This window comes from Ursus americanus, chromosome 10 (genome assembly GCF_024610735.1).
Source record: "Ursus americanus isolate L20-20 chromosome 10, mUrsAme1.1.p, whole genome shotgun sequence".
NCBI lineage: Eukaryota > Metazoa > Chordata > Mammalia > Carnivora > Ursidae > Ursus > Ursus americanus.
Window position 1 is genome coordinate 65,752,497 of NC_142136.1, and position 27,532 is coordinate 65,780,028.

At 36.5% G+C, this 27,532-nt stretch overlaps 1 protein-coding gene and 1 long non-coding RNA gene across 2 annotated transcripts; one reads left to right on the forward strand and one right to left on the reverse strand.

Annotated features, from left to right (window-relative positions):
• RFC3 (replication factor C subunit 3) lies at positions 1-17,744 on the reverse strand. The gene is made up of 10 exons (XM_045796977.2): positions 17,611-17,744; positions 17,273-17,516; positions 14,630-14,767; positions 11,634-11,701; positions 9,846-9,943; positions 6,815-6,996; positions 5,564-5,700; positions 5,376-5,474; positions 1,781-1,850; positions 1-282 (listed from the first exon to the last, which is right to left on the reverse strand). Exons 2-10 carry the CDS (start codon positions 17,357-17,359, stop codon positions 91-93), a joined length of 1,071 nt encoding a protein of 356 aa, XP_045652933.1. The 5' UTR covers positions 17,360-17,516; positions 17,611-17,744; the 3' UTR covers positions 1-90.
• Positions 17,554-27,001, forward strand: LOC123791921 (uncharacterized). Its single transcript, XR_006779558.2, has 3 exons — positions 17,554-17,682; positions 18,341-18,419; positions 26,145-27,001. It is a non-coding gene; the product is annotated as an uncharacterized LOC123791921 (long non-coding RNA).
• The last annotated feature ends 531 nt before the right edge of the window (positions 27,002-27,532 follow it).

Below are 27,532 nucleotides of genomic sequence, written 5' to 3' on the forward strand. Positions count from 1 at the left end.
TTATTTTACCTGCAGCTCTTCCAATATAAACTGAATGTAAATGCTGATACTGAGAAATACTAGGAAGAATTAAGGATAGATGTCAAGATGTCAAAACATCATGCCTTCCAATCCATCCTCCATGAACTTCTTATAAAGTGCCATAAATTTGGCCACGAATGCTTCCAAGTGATAAATGGCTTTGCTACCCAGCTGTAGACGATGTTCATAGTAAGCGGCCATCTGGGCCACTTCCCCTTTCAGTTGTCCATCACAATTATGTAAAAGTTCTGAGAGAAGGCCCTGAAAAAAGACAACTAATAATTAAAAAGTAATCATTAAAAATAAAATTAAAAAAAAAAAGGTGAACAAGCTTTCCAAAATCTTTAATTCTTTTATATGGAATGGCAGTCTTCATCTGAAAACAAAAAATTGTATACCCTTTCTATAATGTAAAAATGTGGTAGTTATGAATCATATTCCAAATGCCAAATTGAGGGATAAGATATTAAGTACAAAGATGCTTACTGCAGCATTATTAGTTATATTAATAATCTGTAGACAACCTGAAATTCCACCAACAGGGTCATATTCAAAAACCTATGCTATAGTCCTACAATGAAATTCCATTCATTCACTAGGATAAAATAAATCCATACTGTCACGAAACATCATCCATGCTACACTGTTGAATAAAAAAACACAGTGCAGAACACAGTGAAGTTTTGTGAAACTACACACACACACGGCCATATATATGGGCTTATTTCTATGTCACTAGAATAGAGGTCTGTTTAAAGTGCATACTTTTGTGGAAATGGAAGGGTGGACCTTCACTTTTTTCTTTTAAATTTAGTATAATTTGAATTGTTTCATGTAAGTGTTGCCAGGTAATTTTAATAAATACAAACAAAAACCCTGCATTCTCTAACATCCAAGTCAATCAACACAGCTGGCTAGGTAGCTAAAAGACCAAACCTAAAGCTGTGCCTCACAATACCCTACATAGAACAGACTCTACCAACTTCTTTAATGTCATTCTCCATGTGCACTAAACATCACTGTCGGAAATACAGCTGACTCTTAAACAACATGGATTTGAACTGTGAGGGTCCACTTACAAGCGGATTTTTTGCAATAAGTACAGTACTATAAATGCATTTTCCTTATGATTTCCTTAATAAGTTTTCTTTTCTCTAGCTTACTTTATTGTAACAATACAGAATATGATATATACACATAATGTGTTAATCAACTATTTATGTTATCAGTAAGGCCCTTGGTCAAAAGTAGACTGTTAGCAGTTAAATTTGGGGGTAGTTGAAAGTTCTGTGCGGATTTCAACTATGCAGGGGGTCAGGGCCTTAATATCCCCACAAGGTTCAAGGGTCACCTGTACTTGTTCCCATCTATTTACATGGTTCTCTTTTTTTAATCCTCCGAATCTCAGTTTAAACATACATTCCTCATAGAAGCTGTCGCTGACCTTCCACAGCCCAACTTCCATTACTATCATTTCACCTTGTTACTTCCTTTTAAAACTTACAACATTCTGAAACCCTTTTGCTTGTTTCCCATTTCACCCACTAAAATATAAATGGTCTGAAAGCAGGCCCTCCCCAGTCTTCAACACTCCCCTAATGGTGTCTGACACACGGAGAGGCTCAATAAATATCTGTTGAATAGAAAGCTGGATAGAAAGAAATGACAGTGTGTCTCAGTACTGCAAAAGCCCTGTGATCACATACCCAAAGTCCAAATTTTATGGTTATAAAGGGTTCAAGATCTGAAATCAGATTACCTTCATTATTATTTCAGGAGGAATACAATGAGTTAGAAGCTCATAAAGTCTTCCACGAACTTCAAGGAGCCTGCAAAAAACAAGATAATTAATATTTTATACTGAAAATAAGACATAATTTTTTCAAGTACCTACTGTGCTGTTTTACTTTATGAGTTAAACAATCCAATACAGACAGTTTCTTAAATGGCTTATCATACTTAAGAGAGACATTTAAGCTTTTCCTAATTTCAGTTCATTTTTCCAAAAATGTTCAGAACTTTTAGTCAGACATTTATATTCAGACATCTAGAAAATGGTCATGAAAAGATTAAACAATCACTAATTATACAAGTAAGAAAAGAGAATATAAGCATGATATATGATATATGTTACGAGTATCTCAACTGCTAAGTAAAAAAGCAGTGTGGTAGGGAAACAAAGCTGTCCTGTCACAGAAAGGGCAGTGCAAGAGGTCATAGGTTAAGCACAGAATCAGGCAGCCGAAATTAATATGAACATTCCAACCTCTGAGCTCTTAATTCTAGGCTCTTCTTATAATAGTTTCAGAAATGAAAAGTATAAAGGAGGGAAATATACATATGACATTTCAAAACAGGAAGAAAAAAGTGACAAGTAAAATTTAAATACACATAAAACAATTATCTTTATCTCTTTACATATACTTAGTACCTAAACAGAAAATACTGTTCTGAATCTTTACTAAAATAATATCACAGATGTTCCATATTTCAGATCAGTCAGAGAAGTGATTCGTCAAAGACTTCTTAAAAGTGGAAGTTCAGATCCTTGTCCAGGGACTCTAAGAGTAGGAAACTGTACCACAATAAAAGTAAATAAAGTGAAAAAAGAAACTAGCATCTTTTGAGCCCCTGCTATGTGCAAGACACTGTAACAAATAATTTAACTTAGTCCTCACACTAGCTCTGAGTGGGTGTATTATCTCCATTTTTTTAGATGAAAAGACTAAGGCTCAGATAGTTTAAGTAACCTCACAAAGCTGACTACAGCAAAACCATGATTTAAGAATAGATCTGCCTTCCTTTCAAATCCATACCCTTCCAATGTCTGTCAAAGCATTTATTTAACCCCTTCCTCTATAAGAGGCTCACTACAGTATGCTATTGAGACCTCACAACACCACTCCTTTAATAAGAGTTCAGAGAGGTTAAGCATCCATTAAAACTCATGTAGTTAAGGCAGAATTTTAATTCAAGTCTGACTCCAAAGCCCTTGATCCTTCTTGGCCATGGTAGTAGATCTCATTTTAAAAAAACAAAAAACAAAACAAAACAAAAACCCTGATTATTAAAAAGTAAGAAACAGACACAAACGACAGATGGTATGAAATTATTTTAACAATTATGCATATAGTTTATTTCTGAAGAGTTAAATAAGGATATATTTCCCCCTAGAAGTGTGCCATAACTACGCTGTGTTCACCTCATGCATGTTACATCCATCTCGGCTTAGTCTGAGTTCATTTCTAATATGACTTAGCTTCTTAAAAATTAACATATTCTACATTTTCTATGTTTGTGTCATTATTTCTTGGGGATTGCAAGTGATAAAGAGTGCAAATTCTTCTGTCAGAAAAACATGGTATTATAGAACTCTCTGATTCTTAACCGAATATCTGTGAATAAGCAACGATCTCCCAAAACAGCAGTTCTCTTACCTACAAAATAAAGATGATATAAAACTTTTCTTCCTAGGACTGTTCTACAACTTAAATGAGATACCACAGTGTAAGAACCAACATACTAATTGCTCGCTAAATATTAGCTGTTATCCAAACTAGAAAATTATGACTCCTAAAACAAATCAGACAAGAATCAAGACTAAGGGGTCAAAAACAATAAACAGTCATTTGGTAATGTGTGAGCCAACAATCAGAATGACACCAGCTCTCCCAGTATTTCCAGTCAACTTGGAAGCTTTCTGGAATTGAAATTTCTTTTTATGTAACACAATGGAATTAATTCCCACAACTGTTAGTTTCCATAGGAAATAACAGCACCTCTTCTTAAACAAATTTGAGTCTCCCAAACTTGTGTGGAAAATTGGAAGAAGAGGTAGCAGCAAAGTCTTAAAAATACAACTAGCAATTGTCAAATATTACAACATCTTACACTGAACTCTCTTAAAATTAGGAAAGTTCTACTACTACCACCAAATTTTCTTCTTTAAAATCAAAAATCAAGAAAGTCATCTTCAATGTGGAAATATTTTACAAAAGTAAAAGGCTCCTAAAACAGGCTGTTTGAATTTTCTCTCTTTAAAGCTGAGATTACTTCACAGCTTATCAACATTTTACAAAACGGAATGCACACTTTTTCCTAAAGTAAGGTTTCTTTTCTGAAGAGATTACTTATAACGTTTGGCACTTCTTAAAAACTATTAAATTCTTCAATTAAAATAACTGAATTATAGGAATTCAAAGCAAACCCTCATGAAATACTAAGTACCCATTATGTGTGATTATCCACCTCCACTAATCTACACAGGAGCCAAGGAGTTTATGTTATAATCCTTTTGAAGCATCTTCATAAAAATTAGAATTCATCAGATATATCATCCAAAAGGAGGAACATGGTGTATTTTTCTCACGATTATTTTCATATGAACCAAGAAGCTTAAACTTCAGTGGCTGAACTCAGTCCAGTCTATTTCCTAAAGCGATCAACTATCTTCTCTTAACTCCAAAGACGGTTTCTCAGTTCTAACAGGCAGTAAGTAAGAGTAAGAGACTGCACATCAACGAGCCTTAAAAATCTCCAGGCTTCCCAAAGTTAGTGGGCCTTAAGACAGTCACTCTTGATTTGGAGAAGAGCAGATTGCCCTTCTCAATCAAAGCTATCTTAAACCAAACAATTAGTGGTTGAAGTATTTCCAGTATGGTCCACTACTGAATAAGAGACCCACAGAAATAAATGTAAACAACTGTTCAGCAAATATGACACAAAATACTTCCTAAATACTGGTGGTGTATACATAGTATTGTTCTTAACAGAGCTTATCATCATACATAAGCAGTTTTCTAGTTCTCAAACCATTATCACACAATCTTACTCTTCACAACCAAGGCCCAAATATTCCTAGCAGGGTAACAGCAACAGTATCTTCATTACATAAACGAAAATGTTCAAACTCTAAGATGAAGTTACCTGAAGAATTTTAGCTAAAAATCAGTAAAAGTCTGATCCATAAGCTGGTGTCTTTCTAGGATATGATGCTTCAATTACAAAGTATTATTCTTTTCAATATTAGATAACTAGGCACATTATGTTACATACTAAGTCATCTGAGAGTCTGAAAAGAAAACTAAAACTTCCAAGATTTGTTTTAATTTACGTATAAATTCCATATTTACCTGTCAATAGCTTAATAAAAGCCACGATACTACATAACAGCTATTCTGAACCACTACATTTCTAAAATTAAATATCTTTTCTTTGAAAGTTTAGTATTCAGATACAAGATTTATTGTAATTCTAAATGGCATATTGGTAGTATAAAACAGCTAATCCAAAACTCAGATCATCTGTGCTATTTTCATGTTGAAACTTTTATGGTCATCTTTGATACTATTTACCTTTGTGGAGTCTGCTGACTGACAATAGCATTGGCGGTCTCCCTGAGATACACCTCCCAATCTGTTTCAGGGATTTCTTGATCTGCAGTAAAAGGATATCTACATGATAAAAAGAGTACACAATAAATTAAATGGAAGGGTGCTTGTGTCCCAAAATGTTTCCTGCGGTAACTGCCCCTTTCACTCACTGTTGTACTCTGCAGGCTTCACACATAAGTAGGGCTTTTCGGAGATTCCTGCAGGACTTCTCTGCAAGTCTCTGAGCCAGCTGTGAAGGAAGATTCAGACCTTCCTTCTTGCACACAGTAGACAACACATGACAAATCTACAAACAAAACATTATTAACAAAATTGGGCAATCTGTCAAACAACACATGGATGCAATTCTGTTGATAACATCTTTATAGACCCTTGTTATTTTATTTTTGTCATTTCCCACCCTATCTTACATGTTCCTCTAAGCAGAAAACCAGGGGTCTAATCTAGCTGTCAGGAAGGGGCAGCAACTGGCTCTGCAACCAAAGATCTGGCTTAAATTCCTAGCCTGCCAGCTACCCTGGGGGACTGTGAGAAGGACACACAGGGCCTCAGGTCTTTTACAAGGACACCAGTCACAGGGCTGCCAAGCAGAGCTGCACAGGCTGAATTCTGCATGACTCAGGGGTATTATTTGTATGCACTAAGATGTCAACAGTGCCCGTAAGAGTGGTGTAACCTGGTAGCCCTGCCTTTTTAACTTTATTAAGTTTTTACTATATCGAACTATTTTTAACCATATAAAAATGTTTATAAGTGAAACATTTAAAAAGGTAATTTAATACTTTGCAACCAACACAAGGTCACAGTCACCTATTATACCTACTTTACATAAAATCACCCAAAATCTATTAATAGTAGGAAAGCTGCTTATTTTGAGAAATTCGCATTTTTATTTATAAGTATTAAAAATGATAAAGGAAAAAAAACATGTACTATGTTGTTTCAGACTAATTTTGGTCCCCTAACTAGGAACTAGGTATTCTCACATTAATCTCCTTGCGAAATCTAGATCCTCCAACCTCAAGTCTTTTCCAAAGCCAAATAAATCAGCTTGAGGTAGAAGACACTAAAATAACTAACCCTTGCCTAGCTTAGTAAAATTCATGATACCTACTTGTTTTAGGTAAAAAATGACTTAAAGAGAACTTCCTAAATACTGATGGCATATACACAATATTATTATTAACAGAACTTACCATCACACTTTCTATATAATGTTATCTGGCATTTACTACTCTATATATTGGTTTATTTATCCACTAACAGTTAGCATCCAGGTCACAGATGTTCCTGAATTACTAATACACTTCACCATGTTTTTACAAAACAAACATGACAAGGATGTACACACAGTACTCACAGAATCTGAAATAATTTCTGAAAAGTTTCACTTGACTTACATCTTCGATGCTGGGAGCAGGCACACGAACTGCCAGGCACCTACTACGAATAGGTGGTATCACTTTAGATGTAGAATTGCAACACAAGATCAATCTGCAAGTGGACATATACTTTTCCATGGTTCTACGCAAGGCATGTTGAGCATCTTTGGTGAGTTTGTCAACCTCTGTCAATAATACCACTAGTCAAGGAGAAACAAAACCAACTTTAACTTGAATATCTCTTTCTCTTCCTCCTTATTATTTAGAGAGAAATCTTAAATAGTAAGTTTGATATACTACTCTTTCCTTTGGCAAGGACATATAAAAGTCACAGGTATGGTGAGAATAATTTTATTTTTATTTTTAAAAATTCCAATCAAACAAACCTAAGAAACATTAGGCTAAATGAAGTTAAAGAGGTTACTTTTTTGTAGAATTTACTAGAGGTTTTATTATATTTATATGAACTAAAAATCACCAAGACAGGGAAATACTGTGCTGTATTTCCCCAAAATACTTTATCGCGGGAGCACCTTCCTGTGGAACTTCAATCTTATCATTCCTAGAAATAATCTTTGGAAAACACTGATGAAAGAGACATAGTCAATAAGAAATAAAGACATCTGGTCAAGTACACAGTAAGATTTCACCCGGCCATAACAAAGGATCGGCTTTAAGGTGTTTTAGGAATAATATGTAGGTAAGAACTGAATCCAACTATTGTATTTTTCTTTTCCTTTTTAAAAAAGATTTTATTTATTTGAGAGAGAGGGAGGGAGAGAGCGCGCACACACAAGGGGGGGGCGGGGCAGAGGGAGACGGAGACTCCCCACTGAGCAGGGAGCCCCACGAAGGGCTCAATCCATCCCAGGACCCTGGGATCATGACCTGAGCCGAAGGCAGACGCTCAAGCAACTGAGACACCCAGGCGCCCCTGTATTTTTCATCATATTAAGTTATTTCTAGAAAATGGTAGTGGTAGCAGTGTAGATCTGAATCTCCCCCATAAAAACAGAGATTCCAAAACCAAAGACTCATCGATAACATTTATATCAAAACAAAGTGACAGGTTTTATCTAAAAACCCCAAATATGAGCAAGTGAGAACAAGAAACTATGTGTGGAAGAAGTGGCGGGGATGTACAAGGTTTTTACAGCCTTTACTACAGAACCCCAAATCGCCCACAAGAGCACACTTGTAAAGTATAATGGGTCAATCTGAGAACAGTACCTACAGGGTTCCATTTCTGGGTTAGAGCAAAGGAACCTGGATGCAAAAGGTTTGACAAAGCAGTAAACTAAAAATAACAAAATGAAACTCCCTCCCAAGACAATCCTTCACAATGAGGAGAAATTCTGGAGATAGAAATCCAAATGGAACAGAACAGGGAAAATAGAAATAAAGAGATTGATCTCCAAATCTAACAAAGATAGCACTTAACAAAGTACTGTAAACCAACTGATATAAAAATAACTTCTTCGTAGGCAGAAAACAGCATCATATTTAAAAAATTAACACATCATGACCAAGTGAGCTTTACTCTAGAAATACAAAGCAGTTTCACTAGAAGACCCAATATAACCTAAGATACCAATAGAGCTAAGAAAAATCTTAAAACACTCAAAATATGAACTGATGCTTACTTTATTATGATCAAATAGATACACCTCAGGCCAAAATCCAAGAACTAAATAACTAAATGGGGAAACTCTAAGGCTCTCCTTCCAGAGTCATGACAAGGACGTCCACTACCTTTAGCACTATTAAACACTGTATTGGAGGTGTTGGCAAACATAATTAGGTTAAAGAAAGTATTTAAAGCCATACAAACTGGGAAGAAGAGGAAAAATTATCTCTATTCACAGATGATATAAATATATATATATATATATATATATATATATATCCAAAAAGTCAAAAGAATCAAAAGGCTATTACAAACAACAGAAGCATGTAATAACATAGTAAGACATAAAGTTAAGATACAAACATCAATAGCTGTCACATATGTACACAACAGTTAGAAAATGTAAGATAGTACTCCATTTATAGTAGCAAAAAATAAAGATAAGGGGCACCTGGGTGGCCCAGTCAGCTAAGCAGCCAACTCTTGATTTCGGTTCAGGTCATGATCTCAGGGTCATAGGACTAAGCCCTGAGAACAGGCTCCATACTGAGGCTCCAAACTCATCAGGGAGTCTGCTTGGAGATTCTCTCCCTCTGTCCCACCCCACACTCTCGCTTTTCTCTCTCAAATAAATAAAGAAATAAAAAAATTAGATATACGTAAACTTATTCTGAAATACAGTGAACTAAGGAGGAAAGATAAGAAATAGGCTGAAATATGCACAGGCAATTCATAAAACAGTAAAATAAGCAATGAACAAAAGAAAAAATTATCACACTAACTAAAGAAAAAACAAACTATTTTCTCCACTCAAACTGACAAAGATTAAAAAAATTAACCGCAGTGGTGATAAATATCAGAGAATGGTACTTCCAAATACTCCTGGTGGTAGGATAAGTCTACCTTTCAGATGAAGAATTTGACAAAATATATCAAAAGCATTAAATGCTGGCATATTCATCATCACAAGATCTTCTATGAGAATGTACACATATATATGCATAATAAAAAATACTGGAAGGTAATGACAAAAATGTTAACAGTAATTGTCTCTGGACAGCAAAATTATAGATTATTTTCTTCTAAAAATTTGATAATGAACATATAACTTTGGTCCTAGAACAGTTATTTTTAAATCATGTTATTTCTTTGTTTTTTCATTATTCATCTAGTTCTAAAATAACAAATAGGTGACACAAATAGTTCTCTTTCCACCAAAATTCAACTCCATTAGCCTATACACTGTCATGAGCACAAAGATCATGCCTCTCTTATTCACTTTTATATCCAAAAATAAGGGAGCATAATGTTTGGCACAGAACAGGAGGTTAATACATATTTGCTAAATAGATGGAATTCATGTTTCCTACTACATTTTCTCTTACTCACTGCGTACAGTTTCAGGGTCTGCCTTAAACATACCTTTAAAATCTCTTTGAGAGTTTGTTTCAAGTTGCTGTGATTGTGCCACTGTTTTCAACATCTCCTGAATTACTACTCGGTCACTATTTCCAGCATCACTACACAAAACAAAAATAATGGCAAATATAGATGTAAGTATTTAGAAAATATTATGCCCTTATTCTTATGAAGATCTTATTAAAATTTTAATCAAAATTATTCACACCTAATTACAGTCACAAAATTTTCAAAGTGAAATATTTTAGGGGTCATTAAAATACAATATTCTAATATTCAATTACAATTTGGTAAGTATCCCTGAAAACAGTAGACATGTTCTCATATTAAATTTACTGTAACTTAAAAAGAGCAATAACTAATCCTTAAGTTTCTTAATTATCTGTAGTTACTCAAAATGTAAAAATAAGTCTGAAACAGAAATTTAATCTCCATCCCCCAAATAATAAAGGTCTGAGAGAGAACAAGCCTAGACAAGTCTGTTCCCAACACTAGCATGGAGCTCATTCAGGGTCTTAGCAAGATGATGGGATAAGCAAATGGAATTTAACATAGAACCCTGTGGGCTGTTGACTTATTATAAGCATTATCTATCATTTATACTAACATTATTGCTTTGGCACTTAAGTCATGCAACTCACAAACCAACATAAGTCACCTAGTTAATTTAGGCTGTCAATTTCAAACACCTGAAAAACAAATCAGCTCAATCTCTAACTGACTATTCCTGCTACAGAGGAACTCACAATGAGAAACAGGGCAAAGCAATCGCTTTAGTTTATTTTCCCGAACGGCCATCAAATCTTTCTCAATTCACTATTAGATCAATACACCTTGAGTATCTCTTTTATGATTATTTACTAGTCAAGAATCCAAAACATTTCCCTTCTGTCTACCGAATTAACACTTCTAATTTTCTGATAAGACCCTTTCCCACCAATCTTAGTTCTCTTAATTTTTTGGACATACCTGGGGAAAATAATAACACCTATCTGTTAGGGTTGTTTTGAGGACTAAATATAATCCATGTAAAGCTTCTCACACAGTGCCTGCTACTGAATACACATTAGCTTATAACTATATTCTTCCTGATCCACTCAGTCTTGAAATGGATGTTCATCCTCATCTCTGTTCCACTGCCCAAAAAGGTTGCCTTTGCCTGAAGATGTCCTTGATTCTGTACTCCTTAAAAAACATTATCAGGCCCCAGACAACCCTGAAGCTTTACCCAACTTTGTTCCCAATACAATCGCTTCTACACTATTAAGCAGTACTGCATGAGTTTTCAATGTGCCTCCCCACAGGATGCTCATCTTAGTCATGATAAATAATATAGACATTGGTTGTTGGACTATTATAACACACTCTAATCAAGAAATTGAAACAAAGGAGTGGCAAAAAAAAAAGATCTGATAACCCAAATTCACATTCTGAAATATTCACTCCAGACATTACAAACTTTTTAGACACACTTTACTTTGCTCATCAGTTCTGAATTAGTCAATATAACAATTAATAATTTAATGATTTAAATTTAATGATTATGAAATGTACTCTGTATAAAACACTAAACTCTCTAGAGCAAGAAAATTTAATTATTAAAATTATTTGACTCAGAGATCAAAAAGAAAAGGAGAAGTGGAAAGGTTCTAGGTTCCCTATTTCACACTGAGCAGCTTTACTTTTATTTGTGTATATATTGTGCTTCCATACATGATTCTATTTCAAGAATGGGTTCTACTCTTTAAAAAAAAAAAAAAAAAAGTCTTAATTTCTATATAGTAGCCTTACCTGGGATTAACTTCAAGGTGATAATTACTTGCAATGGTGCTAATTTCAATTTTCTTTTTAGATGGAGTCTGTGGACAAAGAAAATAGATGTTTTTAATGTTTATTTAGTGGCCATTTCTCCTCTTTTTCTGTATTTGTTTTTTAAAAATAAACAATTTATACTTTATAAAAAAATTTTAGATAACCACCAATATTTTAACTTCATTAATCCCATTCTTTATGTGCAAATAAACGTGTTTCTACATAAACTGGGGCATATCACACACCCTGTTTTTATTATGATTACTTTTTCCCTCTACCTCTAGAAATCTACAAACCATTCCATTATGAGAAGAACATCACTGTAAACAGTCGGCATATGTCCACTCACAGACTTTACCATAACACACATATGTATATTTATATATAAATGTATTTTTATATATTTTATATATCTCTATAGAGTGTCAGTGTTTCCTGTAAAAAAGTCATAGAAAAAGAGGCAATCCTATCTATTTCTGTTTTACTTTTCCTAGTTAACAATACATCTAGGCAATTACCCTCCGATATTGATATAGGGTAGTTGCATATCGACCTATAACTTGGATGTCCCGAAGTCAGTCATACCGATGGGCATTTTGTTTCTTGCTTTTTGACATATCAAACAATCCCACAATTAACATCCTTCTACATATGTCTAACGCACTGACTTCATTTCTATGTAACAGATTCCCAATAAAGGATTTGCTGGATGAACGGGATTTGTTTTTTTGAAGTTTTATGTGTGTGTGTGTGTGTGTACAAGTATAACCAGCCTGTTTTCAAAAAAACAAAAAACAAAACCACAAAAACCTAACAATTCAGTTTTCAACTGGCAACAAATACTCTTCCCCAACATTCCCCTTCTGCAGGTTTTATATAATGTCCTCAATTTCTGCCGATTTTATAACTGACTCACTGCTTCTCTTCAACTATCACAAATGTCAAACATCTTTACATATGTTTATTGGTCGCTTATATTTCTCTCTTGAGACTCTTTCATTCAGTTTTCTACCAGGTTATTTGTTTTTCCATTTTCAATTTGTAAAATCTTTTATCTAATACATTCCTTTCAAATATTTTTTGACAATCTCTTATTTTTCTGATTTTACATACGCTATCTTCTGTCATACAAACTTGTAATTTCACATATATACAAGCACATATTTTTTTCCCTGTCACTTCCATGTTTTTATTAAAAGGTATTAAAAAAAAAAAGGTATTCCTGACCACAGGCTGTTCATTTAATCTAAGAAATTCAGTATTTTTTTTTTAAGATTTTATTTATTTATTTGACAGAGAGACAGCCAGTGAGAGAGGGAACACAAGCAGGGGGAGTGGGAGAGGAAGAAGCAGGCTCCCAGCGGAGGAGCCTGATGTGGGGCTCGATCCCAGCATGCCAGGATCACGCCCTGAGCCAAAGGCAGACGCTTAACGATTGCGCTACCCAGGCGCCCCAGAAATTCAGTATTTCATTTTAACATTTAAGGCTTTAATTCACATGGAATTCACCTTTATAAATTATGAATCATAGGTATTCAACTTTATTTTCTTCAGGGTAGATAACTAGGTATGCTGGCACATCTTGCTGACTCGTGCTTTTAATACTGATTTGAAATAGCTACCATCAGATTTTGGGGCTCTTTAATAAGTTCCACTGATTGAATTCCCTATTCCCAAGCCAATATAATATTGTTTTGATTACAGTAGCCTTACAATACGATTTAATACCTCTTAACACAAGTCCCACTTCACAAATCTTTTTCATGATTACTTTAGCTAGTCTCAGAAATGTATTCTTCCATATGTACTTTAAGATGATTTCAAACAACTAAAAAAACGTTGGATTTTAATTGTAATTTCATTGAAATTTATCCTGTAACTTGTGTAGAACAAATATTTTAAAGTATTAAGCCTCTGAGAACTTGCTGCATCTTTGCATTTGATCAGCTCTTGTTTTTTGTCCTTTTATAAAATACTAGTTTTCTTCCCACAAATTTCACACTTGTTAAATTTGTCCCTGCATACTTTTTAAGAATTCCCACCAGGATGTGCCACCGGCACCTCAAACTCAATGTGTCTAAATATAAGCTCATCAACATTAGCCTAAAATCCATTTGTCTTCCTAAAGATTCTATTAATAGTACTACTTACCATCCAGTCACTCAACATACATTTTTTCAGTGCCTAATATGTACAAGATGCTACACCAGAGCCTACAAAGGATATAAAAATGAATAGGACATGTTCCCTACATAACTTCAAACCCAATCTTGTCAAAAAAAAAAAAAAAAAAAAGCATGAAAAACTATAATCAAGTAAGTACTCTACCACTACTCTTACCAAACAAAGTAAGTACTCAAAAAACTATAAACTATAGGGATGGTAGAAGGAAAAATTAATTCTAAAGGGATTGGGGGGGCACAATGAGAGGAGGTATTTCAGCTAAATCTTAGACACAGTCTATAAAGAGAATATGAAAATGCACTACATGGTATAAGACTGGAAAGCTCAGCCAAGGGCAGGATCGCAGGAATTCTCTGAACATCCCAGAGCTTCATGCCTCCTTTTCTTATCAGTCAGCTGCTCAATCTCCACCAAGTTGCCTGATTCCATATTTAAAATTTTTCTCAAAATCATTCCCTTTCCAAACCCACTACTGCTCTCAGAACAATGAATTCTAGAGACCTGAGTTCCAGTTCCAGCTGAGGTACTGATTCACTAGATAATCTAAAAAGAATTCCACCACCTACATTTTACCCAAAATTTCCTGTTACTTTTTCTCTCTAACATAACTGACTCTGATCTGGCTTTCATAGTTAGGTCCATACATCAGCTCTCAATCCTGTGTACCTGGGTTATCTTTGAAATTCTTAAACACACATTGGGCAACAATGGCTGGGGCCACAAGAATATGTATGATGAGGACTGAAAATCCTTGCTATAAATATTCGGAGGCCTCAAAGTAAAATGCTTACTGTGATGGTCTGATGTTCAATTCTTAATTTTTCCACTCCAACACCATAAAGTTCACGTAGAATACACATAATTCTTGTCTTTTTTCCGGCACCTGATGGTCCATACACTAAGAGATGAGGAAAATCACCACACTGCACCTGGAAAAAAAGGAGGCATTTTCCCTGGTCAAACAACTACTCTAGGTAGAATTAAACTACTTTTTAGGTATCAAATAGTTTGTGTCTCCACCTCTGAGGTGGAGATATTTAAAAATATATATATATGTATGAGTGTATATATACAAAGACTTTTTAAAATTAACTGAAATGTTGATTATTCCTCTGGCATTAATTTTATATAATTATATACCAGCATAGTACATGCAGGATACAACACCATGTCCTAGAAAACAAAAACTTCCAAACTAAGTCTGTTAAAATCTCTTAGAGAACTTCTTAAAATAAAAGACTGGATTAATTACTGGACTCCACCCATGAGATTATGATTCAATAACTCTGAGACTGATGCCTGTCTTAGTTTGGGCTTTCTATAGTCCCTCTGATAAGAATTGAGTGTATTTGGTTTATTTGAGGTAAAGGAAAATTTTGTAGGGGAATAGGGAAGCAAAGCAAGGTCAGAAAGGCAGCCAATGAGTGTATTATCTGCTTAAATAGCACTCTGGGCATCTGGGGTTTAATTCTGCTGGAGATACTCTTGAAGTCAGTGTGAAAAAAACACCACAGTGTTAACCCATCCAAGAGGTGGGGAAGCTGGAGTATGATATACTATTTCTCATCAGTCCTTTGATGAAGCTTGCTTGGGAAAGTGGTTGGGATTAAGGGAGGGCATTAATTCTCAGGTATTTCAAGTCTGCTTAGAGATGTCAGCAAAAGAAAGTCTTCAGGAAGCGCAGATCCAGGAAGCTGGAAGTCAGTCTGTGTGCACTTGCAAGTTAAGAGCAATAGAATGGAGTAGGGCACTGACAGTACCGCAAAAGACTACAAGACTGTGTGCATTTAAAAAGCTTCCCAGGTGACTTTGATATCAGTCAGGTTTGGAAATGAGTGCTATGAAGGGTATAAAAATGATGAAAACACAAACCATGACTTCAACAGTATAAAATCTTGTGGAGCAAAAGCTTCTACATAAGCATTACAGAAAAAAATGAAATAAATACCTTAATAGAAGTGATGATTGCAATAAATTTTAATACTTTGTAAACTGATCTATCTCTGGCACTGAAAAAAAAAGTTTCAAGGAAAGCAACTATTCACCCCAAACAGTGCATGGAAAATAGCAGGTGCTTCACAAATACTTGTTGCCTCTGCTCTATAAACTCAATCTAGCCAAATGAAAGGGTATGCTTTAAAGATTTCATAGTTTCATTAAACAGTAGATTCAACAGTAAAATGGGTGAATATTTCTTAAAAAGCAAATCTATTACACACAAGACCAGTATATTAAATTTTGTCCAAAATATTTACTCCAAATTTTGTACAACAAAAAGATGGCCATAGAATATAAAATGTATCCTATGGCTAAGAAAATCAAAGTGAAAGGTATTTTGAGAAAACACAATTTGTCTAAACATGAAGTATATAGCTGTAATAGATTTATTTTAAATTAGTATAGCTGGAATACCATTAAAAAAGAAAAAAGCCCTCAATCTCACAACATTATCAATTCTTCTAATGATTTTCATATAATGCTGGAGTTTTTTTTTTTTTTATTATTTCTCATTAAAAAAAAAAAAAACTTAGCAGATAGTACCTGTAACTCTGAAAGAAGGTGGGTATTGAAGAAACTGAGAGCTGAGCAAAACACTTTCATTAGCGTATGGTGCTATTAGATTCTTAAAAGGACTGGATAAATAGCTTCCCCAGACACTAGATTTTTCTTAAGACCCTTCTTCCCTCTACATTTCCTGAAAGATTCAGTTTGCTTTTCAGAAAACATTGCCATTACACTTTTACCAACTACAACACGAAAATACACATCAGGTTGAAGAAAAAAATAAATCTTCCATAAGAAATTAAAATCAGGGACGACCTAATACAACCTATTTTAGAATTAGAAATGACCTCCAAAATTAGTAAATACCTTCCTTTTTGTAAGTAAGGGCAATGACACCAAGAAATTTTAAGTAAACCTGTTAAAAAATAAAGTCAGATGATGTCACTTCTCTACTACTCAAAGCCTTCCAATGGCTCCCTACCTCACCCTATAAGGATTTACTGAATCTGCACCTCCCCGTCCCGCCGCACACCCCCACCCCATTTTCTACCACTCTTCCCCAGGCTTACTATTATCCAGCTACAGGGGCGTTCTTGAGGTTCCCAGAACAGGCCGGGCACACTCCTGCCTCAAGAAACCTGCACTTGCTGTTCTCTTTACCTGTTCCACTCTTCCCTCATATTTCTCTATTGAAGGCTTTCTCACTTAGGGTCTGAGCTCAGAGGACAGTTGTCTGGGAGGCCTCACATGTTTACTAACACTACCCCCGCCCCCGCACCCTCTTTCCCCCTTCCCTGCTTCATTTTTCACCACAGCACTCACCACCTTCCGAAGAGGGTTGGCGATGCGCCACTCCCTAGGGGCGCGAAACTCCGGAGCTGGGGACCTACACCTCTCCCCACTCTCCCCGCCCTGTCCCGTCGACTCACCAGGTTGCGCAGCTGGGCCGCCTGCTCCTTGTGATAGTCCAGCCGTCCCAAGGAGCAGGGCCGGTATTTGTCCACCCAGAGGCTCATGGCAGCTCGAATTCCCGGGGTCAGACGCTTGAAAGTCCCGCGCGCGGGCGCTCTCTCCGTCCGGACGCTGAGACGAGTTCTCCCGCGAATTCCAAATCTCGTGACGTCACTACCGGCCGGGTCACGTAAGCGACTTTCGGTCTAAAGACTACGGAAGCTGGATGGGGACAATATTCGCCGCAATGTTGGTGCACCCCCCCCCCTTACTCATTGATGTTCATTGTTTATGTAATCATTTTTGTTGTTCTTACCGTCTATGACAGTCCAGAGATTACTAAACAAAATTGGAAATTTGGCTCTGATACTCCGGGCTTCAAATGCAGGTACCTCAAAGAAGACAAGTTCCTTGATTAATTTCCTTCATTCATTCATTCACTCATTCGTTCTGCAGAAACCTGTAAAATATCTCCGGTGTTGAGCTCTGTTTTTGGCACTAGAATATATACGACTTGAGCATTTCTCACTGGGCAGGTTCTCAATAAAGCTTTTTAAAATAAATTGCTTCAGAGGGGCTGGGGTGGGGAAAGAGATAGACTGGTGATGGGTAGTAAGGAGGGCATGTATTGCATGGTGCACTGGGTGTTATACGCAACTAATGAATCATCGAACTTTACATCAGAAACCAGGGATGTACTGTATGGTGACTAATATAATATAATAAAAAAACATTAAAATAAAAAAAAATGAAAATAAGTAAAAAGAAGAAGATGACTGCTTCCTCCAGCAGCTGTTTTGCTGCAAGGGATTCAAAGACAAACCCTGATTTTCAACTTTTCTTTCTCACTTGTCTGTATGCTCGTATTTTTCTACATTTTTCTTAACCGATGTAATTTATTTTTGAAATAAGGAAAATAAATAGTTCCCCTTTTTGTCATAAAGAAATAAAATTAAAGCATTCTGAGAAATTGTTTAAAAACTGAAAAAACATTGCTAAAAATAAAATCTAATCTTCACTATCTTTCCTTACTTCCATTCTTCAAGAGTCACTGGGTTGAAAGCAAGAGAATCAAAAGGTCATGAAAAACTACAGAAATGTTGCCTGTAGGAGAGACAATACGAGGTTAGTATGCTATCCTAAGCCATAATGTTGTAACACCCTTCTGATTAAAATAAGAATAATGTGAAACCCTTGGGAAAATATTCTGCACATCAGGCCTTTATAAAACTTGAATTGTGCCCCTCAAAATGCACCTCTCAAATGCACTTTTCTAGTTGTACATAAAATTAATTCCTTATTTAAGTTATGGTCTTATTTTACATATTGCTCAGAAGGCTGTCATTGGACCTCAAGTTCTTACGGGACAGGCATTGATTTCAAAATATGTTTTATGACCTATCAGAGTACCCCCTTCCATTCTTTTATTAAACAAGAATTTATTGTGCTCTCTGAGTCATCATATTTACTGAGTAATTCCTATGGGCAAGATAATATTGAGCACAATCAACAGCACCAAGAACTATAAGATATAGTCCTTATTCTCAAGAAACTTTCTGAAACAACCCTGGGAGGCTTCTACCTCAGGACCTTTGCACTTCTGTTTACTCTTCCTGGACCACTTTTGTCCAGGTGTCAATAGAGCTGGGTCCCTCACTTCTTTCAGGGTGTTTGCTTAAAGTCATCTCTTCAATGAGGCCTCCCTAGCCCTATTTAATACTACAAAACCTTCCACAAAATGTTTGAAATTAGAAGGTAAAGGAAATCGGAAGCAAAGGTATTGAATTGTCATCTATGTGGGTAATGGAATCCTGAAAAAGATAATAATGGAAATAATTATTCAGAGAAAGAAAGTGAACCAGGTGCTAAATCAATAAATTTACAATAACCCTGAGCATGACAGACAACTTCTACTACTGTAAAAGGTAGTAGAAAGCAGAGTCTGAAGATATGTAGACATGTGTTTCAAAGTTACCAGAAGGTCTAAGGAAGGAGAAATGGTGTGGAGGGGACAACAATACATAAGAAAGACCATAGCTCAACTAGGGTTGTCAGAGTCCACAAATAAAAATAAAGGAAGCCTAGTTAAAGTTGAATTTCAGGTAACATTTTAGTATTACTAAATATTACTGCAAATAATATTTAGTATTACTAAATATTACTGTAAGCATTGCATGGACATACTTATACAAAAAATATTCATTGTTTTTCTGAAATTACAATCTAATTGGGTGTCCTGCATTTTTTCTGGCAATCCTACTCCAGACTCTTGAATATATGGGAAGTGAGAGATGGCTACAGAGGAAAATAGGATCCTCAGGGGAGAGTCAGAAAATGAAAAAAGGTGTTCAGAGAAGTGGTTATGCATATTAAGCAGTGGCCGGCAAACAATAGCTCCAATCACTCGATGACTCAGTTTCTTCAGCCCTAAAATGGGGTTGATGAAACCTGCTTTACATAGTTCATTCGAGGATTAAGTAAGGTAATGTAAGCAGCAACCACATAGAAGGTATTCAATAATTAGTGGTTAGGTTTTATTGAGAAAAGACATATTCATGGTGATACAGGATGAGGGGGCATGAATACAGAGATGGTTAAGAACACACCAAGGCTAAATTTGCACTGAACTCATCCAAACAAAAACGATAAAGCTATCATCTTGTACCTGTAACCCACTGCTAGACAGAATCAACCTAAACTTCTAAAGACCCTCAAGCTCAAGGATTGATATGCTCCTAACCCTTGGCAGTTTATCCCAATGCACCTCTCTGGGGCAAACCTATAATCGGTTCTTGACAGAATCAGGAGAAAGGTCTTTCCATAGGCTGGATCTAATTTGGCTTCTTTAAAGAGAAGTAACAAAGCAGATCTCACGAGTCACGATCTCAAGAGGCCTAGAGACTAGTCAAAGAGTGTGTGTAATTTTACTTCCTCTAAAAATATATTATCACTTTGTCTTCACAAAACATTTGTGAGTTTTCTCTTTCATATGTCTGAGAAGATTTGGACCTTCCTTTTCAGAGAACACACCCAACAAATTTTGCTGCATCCTTGCTTCTATTTTAAAGTGAGGGAGTGTTCTTGTCCTTTTTTCTTATAATTTATTCTTTGAAATTGTCAGCGATAGTGTCCAGTTATAATTCTGTTTCTCCGTTTGGGGAAGGGCCAATGGGCCGATCCCTCTCTGCACTTTAGAAATAGCATTGAATAGTATGCTGGAAAGAATTTTGAGCAGAGGTTTCTCACAGGAACTTCACATAATGTCATATTTTTTGTGGCAATAATACGAAATTTATCTTTCTAAAATAAGTAAGTATAGATTTTGCTGCAAATAACTTAAGAACAATAGCTTAAAACTCCCAGCAAGAGAGAGGAGAGGTAAGATGCATTTTAAAATTGTGGCAGAGCCCATGCTCTGTGTTCACCAAATCTCCTGATTTTCCTGGGTACACGGGTGATTTTTCAAGCTTCCTCTGTAGTTAGTAGAATCACGTGACTCAATAGGACTCTGTAACATCCCCATCCAAACAAAAGTCAGAGCAAAAGATTCAGATCTGTGCTGGGTGAAAGGGACCTGAGGGTCGAGGCAGCTGATTCCATGTAGTGCTTTTATATTTCATCTGACAAGTATTGTTTCTTATGTTTTTATACACATTCATATCTGTGTATCTACAATCTATATCAAGATATAGAATATTTCCACCACCCTAAAAATCTCTCTCATGCCCTTTCCCATTCAATATATCCCCCAGAGTAGCCACAATTCTAAATTCCATTATCATATATTATTTTCTCTGTTCTTAATCTTCATATAAATGAAATCATATAGTACTTTTTCTCTTGTGCTTGGGTTTTTTGCTCATCATAGATCTGCAAAAGTCATCCATTTGTTATATGTAGTAATAGGTCATTCGTCTTTTATTGCTGTGTAGGATTCCATTGTATCAATATCAGGACAGGCTTCATGGGAATGTCATGTGAGCAGTGCCACATAGCCTCCTGTTTGCTTTAATGCTCTGCTGTTGACATCTTGAAATTCTTAATCATTTCTTAGCCAAGCACCTGCATTTTTATATTGCATTCTAAAATTGCCCTTAAATTGTGTAACCAGACCTGATCACTACAACTCATTATTTGTTGTATTGTTGATGGACATTTGGGGTGTTTCCATGTTTTGTCTAGTAAGAATAATTTCATTGAAAATTCTATATATATATATATAAATATATATATGTGTGTGTGTATATATATGTTTATATATATGTGTGTGTATATATGTATATATATATAAAGTATATGTATATGTATATATATGTATATACACATATATGTATATACAAAATATACATATATTATATATATATTTATAAAAATAAAAATGTATATATATATAAAATTATATATATATGTGTGTATATATATCTTTATATATATGTGTGTGTATATATATGTATATATATGTGTATATATATGTATATATATGTATATATATATATATATATAAAGATTTTATTTATTCATTTATTTGACAGAGAGAGAGCACAAACAGGGAGAGCAGCAGGCAGAAGGAGTGGGAGAAGCAGGCCCCCCACGGAGCAGGGAACCCGATGTGGGGCTCGATCCCAGGACCCTGGGACCATGACCTGAGCTGAAGGAAGATGCTTAACCAACTGAGCCACCCAGGCTTCCTAAGATGCATTTTTTTCCTCCATGTGGAAATTCAGTTACACCAGAACTATTTTTTTCAAAGATTTATTTATTTATTTTAAAAAGAAAGGGGGGAGGGGCAGTGAGAGGGAGAATATCAAGCAGACTTTACACTGAGCATGGAGCCTGACCTGGGGCTCCATCTCATGACACTGAGATCATGACCTGAGCTGAAATCAAGAGCTGCATGCCTAATGGACTGAGCCACCCAGGTGCCCCACACGAGCACTATTTATTGAAAAGAACTTTCTTCACTCTAGGATCACCTTGTCATAAACCAGGTGACCATGTATGTGTGTATTTGTTTCTGAACTCCATATTCTGTTCCATTGGTCTATTTTCCTATCCAGGCACAGATACCACACTGCTTTGATTACTATAGTTTTATAATAGGTCTTGTTTCTGGTAATTGGACTCTTTTTGTTCTTACCCAAGGTTGCCTTTGATAGTTATTGTCTTCTACATTTTCATATACATTTTAGAATCAGCTTGTCAATTTTGCAAAAAAAATCTTGGTTAGGATTCTTTTGGGGATTGTTAGTTACAAGCATTTAACTATATTTGAACATTGTAGATTTCATCTTCTTGGTCTTGGAAATCATAAAATATATTTTTCCCCCTGAGCACATTACAAACCTGTCACCCATTTACTCAAGCCTTTATGTATGCGGCAAAAATTGCAAAAGCGAAAAAGCACTTTTTTCTGCATGATTTTACTGTGATATATATTTAACACCTCTTCAGTTGCCCTTGCTACCTTCTTGAAAGGTAATATATTAAAACTGAAAATGGTCACTCATAGATGTTAAAAGGGAGAATTTATTTTACATGAAATGGCATCAGAAACCAATTACAAATTTAAAAACACAAAATGTGATTAAATGTCTGATATGAAAAGAAGAAAGGGCCTTTAGTCCTTTGAGGTTCTGTGGCTCTTGTCACTGATATTACTTCATCTTGATGTTTCAAAAATGATCAATCTGTAGCCTCTGAGAGAGGGGCCTTGAAAACAGGAGATACCATTGCGAGGCAGAGCAAGTGGATATTCCAGGATCTCAGCGCCGGAAAGCTCCAGGCAACAGCAACAGACACACTTGGGAAATGAGTGCTTTAGGCTAGAGCAGAAGGACAACTGTCTCCAGAAGATGAAATTAATATCTGATGGGCTCACACATACTGAAATGAGGATTACACATATGCAAGAGAATTTGGGGGTAAGTTAGCAATAGGTACATTAAAAACTAAGCCAAAGAGGAAACAAGACAGTCACTAACAGCAAGAAACATAAACATTATATAAAAGGATATATAGTGTCTAAGAAAGAAAATGTGATAACATTATACCTCGTGGCTGAACTATAAATAACACATACAGAATCAAAATAACATAAAGACCACATGTTTACCTCACCAGAAATGATGCTATAAATTCACTGGGGAGTGTTTGAGAAGAGACTGGTGTAAGAGAGATCAGACCTCATTTTCCATAGTAGGAAATCAATGGCTATCTTTTCAAAATCAAGAAAAAGCAGGATAAGTATGTTATCAAGAAATCTGGAGTTATTACTAATACACACACACACGCACACACACACACACTAAAAGAGTTGAAAGTGGGTTTTTTTTGGAAGCAGAAATCAGTTGGTGGGGCAGAGACCAGGGATAAGGGATGCCTCATTTCATACCAACCTTTGTGGAACCTTTTGACTTTTCTTACTATGTCCTTCAATAAAAATTGAGTAAATAACACAATGATTAATACAAAGTAAGCCCAAAGAATATACTGACCTCTACTGCCACACATATTAAATTGTTTATTTCAATACTAGCTTTAAAGGGGATTTCTAGGGGCACCTGTGTGGCTCAGTCAGTTAAGCATACGACTCTTGATTTTGGCTCAGGTCATGATCTCAGGGTTGTGAGATCAAGTCCTGCATCAGGTTCCATGCTCAGTATAGAATCTGCTTGAAATTCTCTCTCCCCCTATCCCTCTTCCTCTCCCCCTGCCCCCTGGCTCGCGCTTTAAATAAATAAACATATAAATAAATAAGTAAAAATCTAAAAAAAAAATTTTTTTTTTAAGCAGGAATTTTTAGGGAGACCCACCTAAACAGGTCAGTCGGGAAGGGTTTCTTGGGAAGAGTAACACTTAGAATGAAGCTACAGTTGGAATCAGCCAGAAAGGAGGAGAGTGTATTTCAGGATAAAGGACCAAAATTTGCCATAGGCCCTGAATGGGCAAGTTTCATGGCTCCTACTGAAAAACTTGTTGGCCAGAGAGGAGTAAACACGAAAGAGAAAGGCAGGAGATATGGTGGGAAAGGCCAATGAAGAAACTGTTTGGTGGCCCTCGTAGCTTTTAATAAGGATTTTTGGGGCTCTATATCCTGAGTTTCCTCTGGTTACCTCCCCAGTCTGTAACCAGATTAAGCTGGTTCTTCCCAAGTGCAACATTCTGCAATTCTAAAACCCCGAGCTGTTTTCCCAGGGATTTTGCTCTGATGGACAGCTCTCCGCTGGGGGCCGTGCCTTGTCCCTGGCGTCTTGTTTCACTCTGGGCAGGTCGCTTTCTCTGGGCCTGAATGGAACTCTCCCGCAAAGCGAAAGGCTGCATGGGGTAACCTCTACGTGCCCTGCAAGCCTGATGTAGCACCTTGCACTCCTCTGTGCTTTTGCCAGAAGGAAGAACACCCAGTTCTTCCAAGTATTCACACTTTTGTGGCAAACTGCTTTTTGACATGATACTTAGCAATTCCTCAACTTCCCATTTCTTGAGATGTTTCTACAAAGTGGGATAACGATATCAGCGGGTGTTGGTTTTTGCAAATGGGATGCAGAGGTGATGATCTAGGATGATCTTGATGTCAGTCTATTACTAAATCACTTCATTGCAACGTTGTTTTCAAAAATATAGCTTGCTTTTTTCTCTTGGAAATTAATCATCATTATATACATTTTTATTAACTAGATAATTTTAGCAACATTCTAAGCTTTTCCTGTAATCACAACAGCTCGTTACCCCGTTTGTTTGATGATTTTTCCGGTTTCCATGTATCATCTGCAGCAGCAGCAGCCTCTTGTCTGGGGCTCCCCTGGCAATGAGGCAATCTCCTCATCAGCCTGATCCACAGGACTCCCACCCAGCAGCATTCCACAGGGGGAAATGGGACATTGTAGGTGGGGAAAAGAAGGGCAGAGCTTTCTCCTATTTGGTTTCTTACGCTACTGCAATGATCAAAGGCTCAGTGGTTACTTTCCTTTTGGGTTACTGTCCTAATGGATGACCCTAATATCTGGCAGCTCAGATCACTCCAGCTTAGCTCAGTCTTGACAACAGCTCATCACCAACATGAGGTACAACACATTTTAAGCTCCACAACAGCTAGGAATACAGGATGTAGAAAAGGGACTCTGGAAAACATTGTAATTCTTGGAAGCAAGCCAGTGGCATTTGAGTATTTCAAGTATATGGCATTAATGTATTAATGTTAATAGGGTGAGATTTTGTGTCCTGACTGTCACATTGCCCCTTGGGGGAAGACCCCACAGGGCAATGCAGCTCGGTCCTTGAGAGGGGAAAAAGCCTCGTTGTGGATCCTCCAGAACCCTGATGCAGGAAATACAAAGCTAGGCTTTATTCAGGCTGAAAAGGATCCTGAACTGGACTCTAGAAGAGCTAGGTTGAGCAAAATTGGTTTACCTTTCGGTTTAAACGTCTGGGGTTTGCTGTGGAGCCTGCTGTCATTAACTGCTCCAGGCTAGTCGAGGTGCAGCTTGCTTTCAGTTTCCCATGGCTTCTGCAGGGCAGAGCTAGCATGAATAATTCAAAAATGGAAATAACCCAGGGCCTCTTTTTAATCCTTTGTTTCAACCTCCTCCTGGAAGGTAGCAACATTTCAATCATTAAGGTTTTGTTCGTTTCCTGCCTCTTGTAGTTCCTCTGTCTGTAGCGATAAACAGTGGCAAGTGAGTTCTACAGCTGTCTCTGTCCCTCTCCTGATGGATGGTAGAGAACAGTGAGCAGCCCACCTCTTGCCAGCACAACAGAGCTTTCCACATGCATGTGGTATATGCTCTCTGTTCTCACGGTCCTACTTTTGATACCTAATTTCCTCGTTGTTCATCTGTTTTATTTATTTTGCAGGATGCCCGGGTGACTCCGTTGGTTTGGCGTCTGCCTTCGGCTGGGATTGTGATCTGGGGTCCTGGGACTGAGTCCTGTGTTGGGCTCCTTGCTCGGTGGGGAACTTGCCTCTCCCTCTGCCTTCCGCTCTCCCTGCTTGTGCTCTCTCTCTCTGACAAATGAATAAATGTTATCTTAAAGAAAAGACAAAAGATTTATTTTGCTGAAAGTTATCTAACCACCTTAAATCTTCTCGAACAGGGCAGAATGTGCATAAATAAATACACAAAACGTTGTTATGTTACGTCAGCCATTTAGAAACAAAACAGCAAACAACTAGAGCAAACACTTGGAAGGGTCAAGAGTGTGGCGAATTTAAATATCTTGGTAATTATCTCTTTCAAAAATGGAACGGAATCACTACTTCTGTTAGGAGGGACTGTTCTTCCGATGCAGAGTTTTTAAGGCCACGGTAGTCTGAAATTTCCTCAAATTGAATCAAATCTTCTCAGAAAACCAGTCATGAGCAGGCCCTGACTAGATCCCCAGGAGACTATGGCTGGAAAGGCCACACTGAAGGAAGTCATTGTTGTTGCACTGTCGCATTGTTTCAGGTTTTGTTTTCTTTTTCTTTTGAAATACACTAATGGTAAAACCAAGGAGAAGGAAAGACTAAGTAGAAAAAGCCAAGAAATTTATAAACGATGTTTCATCCTACTGTTTTGTACTTAACAGTGTGACTTAAGGGCTAATCTCATTTGTCAAGGAATCTAACTTGTCAAGGAAGAGAATGCTCCAGAAAAAGAACATTTGGTTACATTTTTTACATTGAAAGTCACAAATTATTAGACAAAGGGCATTTCAGAAAGTTGCAGACCTTAAGTTCCTATTACATGCAGGGTTGTATGACTTTAATCTTCAGGGAACCAGGGAAGTTTCTTACCTTTTCTTATCCTCTATGTTCAGAATGCTCCTTTTTGGTTATTTTCTTTAAGGAAGCAGATGTACAATGTGTGCTTCGGGCAGAAATAGAGCCTCTTGCTTTGAGATGTTGCTGAGTCATTTTGACCTTGGTAAATGTTAAAGTGTGGCTTCCCTGGGAGCCCAGGAGCAGAGTCCACAAACATTAAAAGTTGAAAATTTCCTTTAACAGTTCCCAGTTGTTCTTAGATGTCATAGTTAAGAAAAGAGCATGAAATATGCAATACCTATGTATTCTGTATCCACACCTTAGCTTTCATTTGAAAGATTTAATTTTTTTATTCCTCTTGGGGCTGCCACGCTATCATTTTAAAAAGCCCTAGGCATAGTGCCATTAACAAAAACAGAGAGATAGGAAGAGGACAGCCTAGATGATTCAAAACATGTGAAATGTAAACCTAAATGCAGCTATTTTGACTGTAAAATGT

Coding starts and splice junctions, on each gene's coding strand:
- RFC3 (XM_045796977.2), bottom strand. CDS start 17,359: ATGAGCCTCTGGGTGGACAAATACCGGCCCTGCTCCTTGGGACGGCTG. Junction 5,475..5,563: donor GAAGCCTGCAGAGTACAACA/GTGAGTGAAAGG, acceptor TTTATCATGTAG/ATATCCTTTTACTGCAGATC. Junction 1,851..5,375: donor AGTCAGCAGACTCCACAAAG/GTAAATAGTATC, acceptor TGTTTTTTGCAG/GCTCCTTGAAGTTCGTGGAA.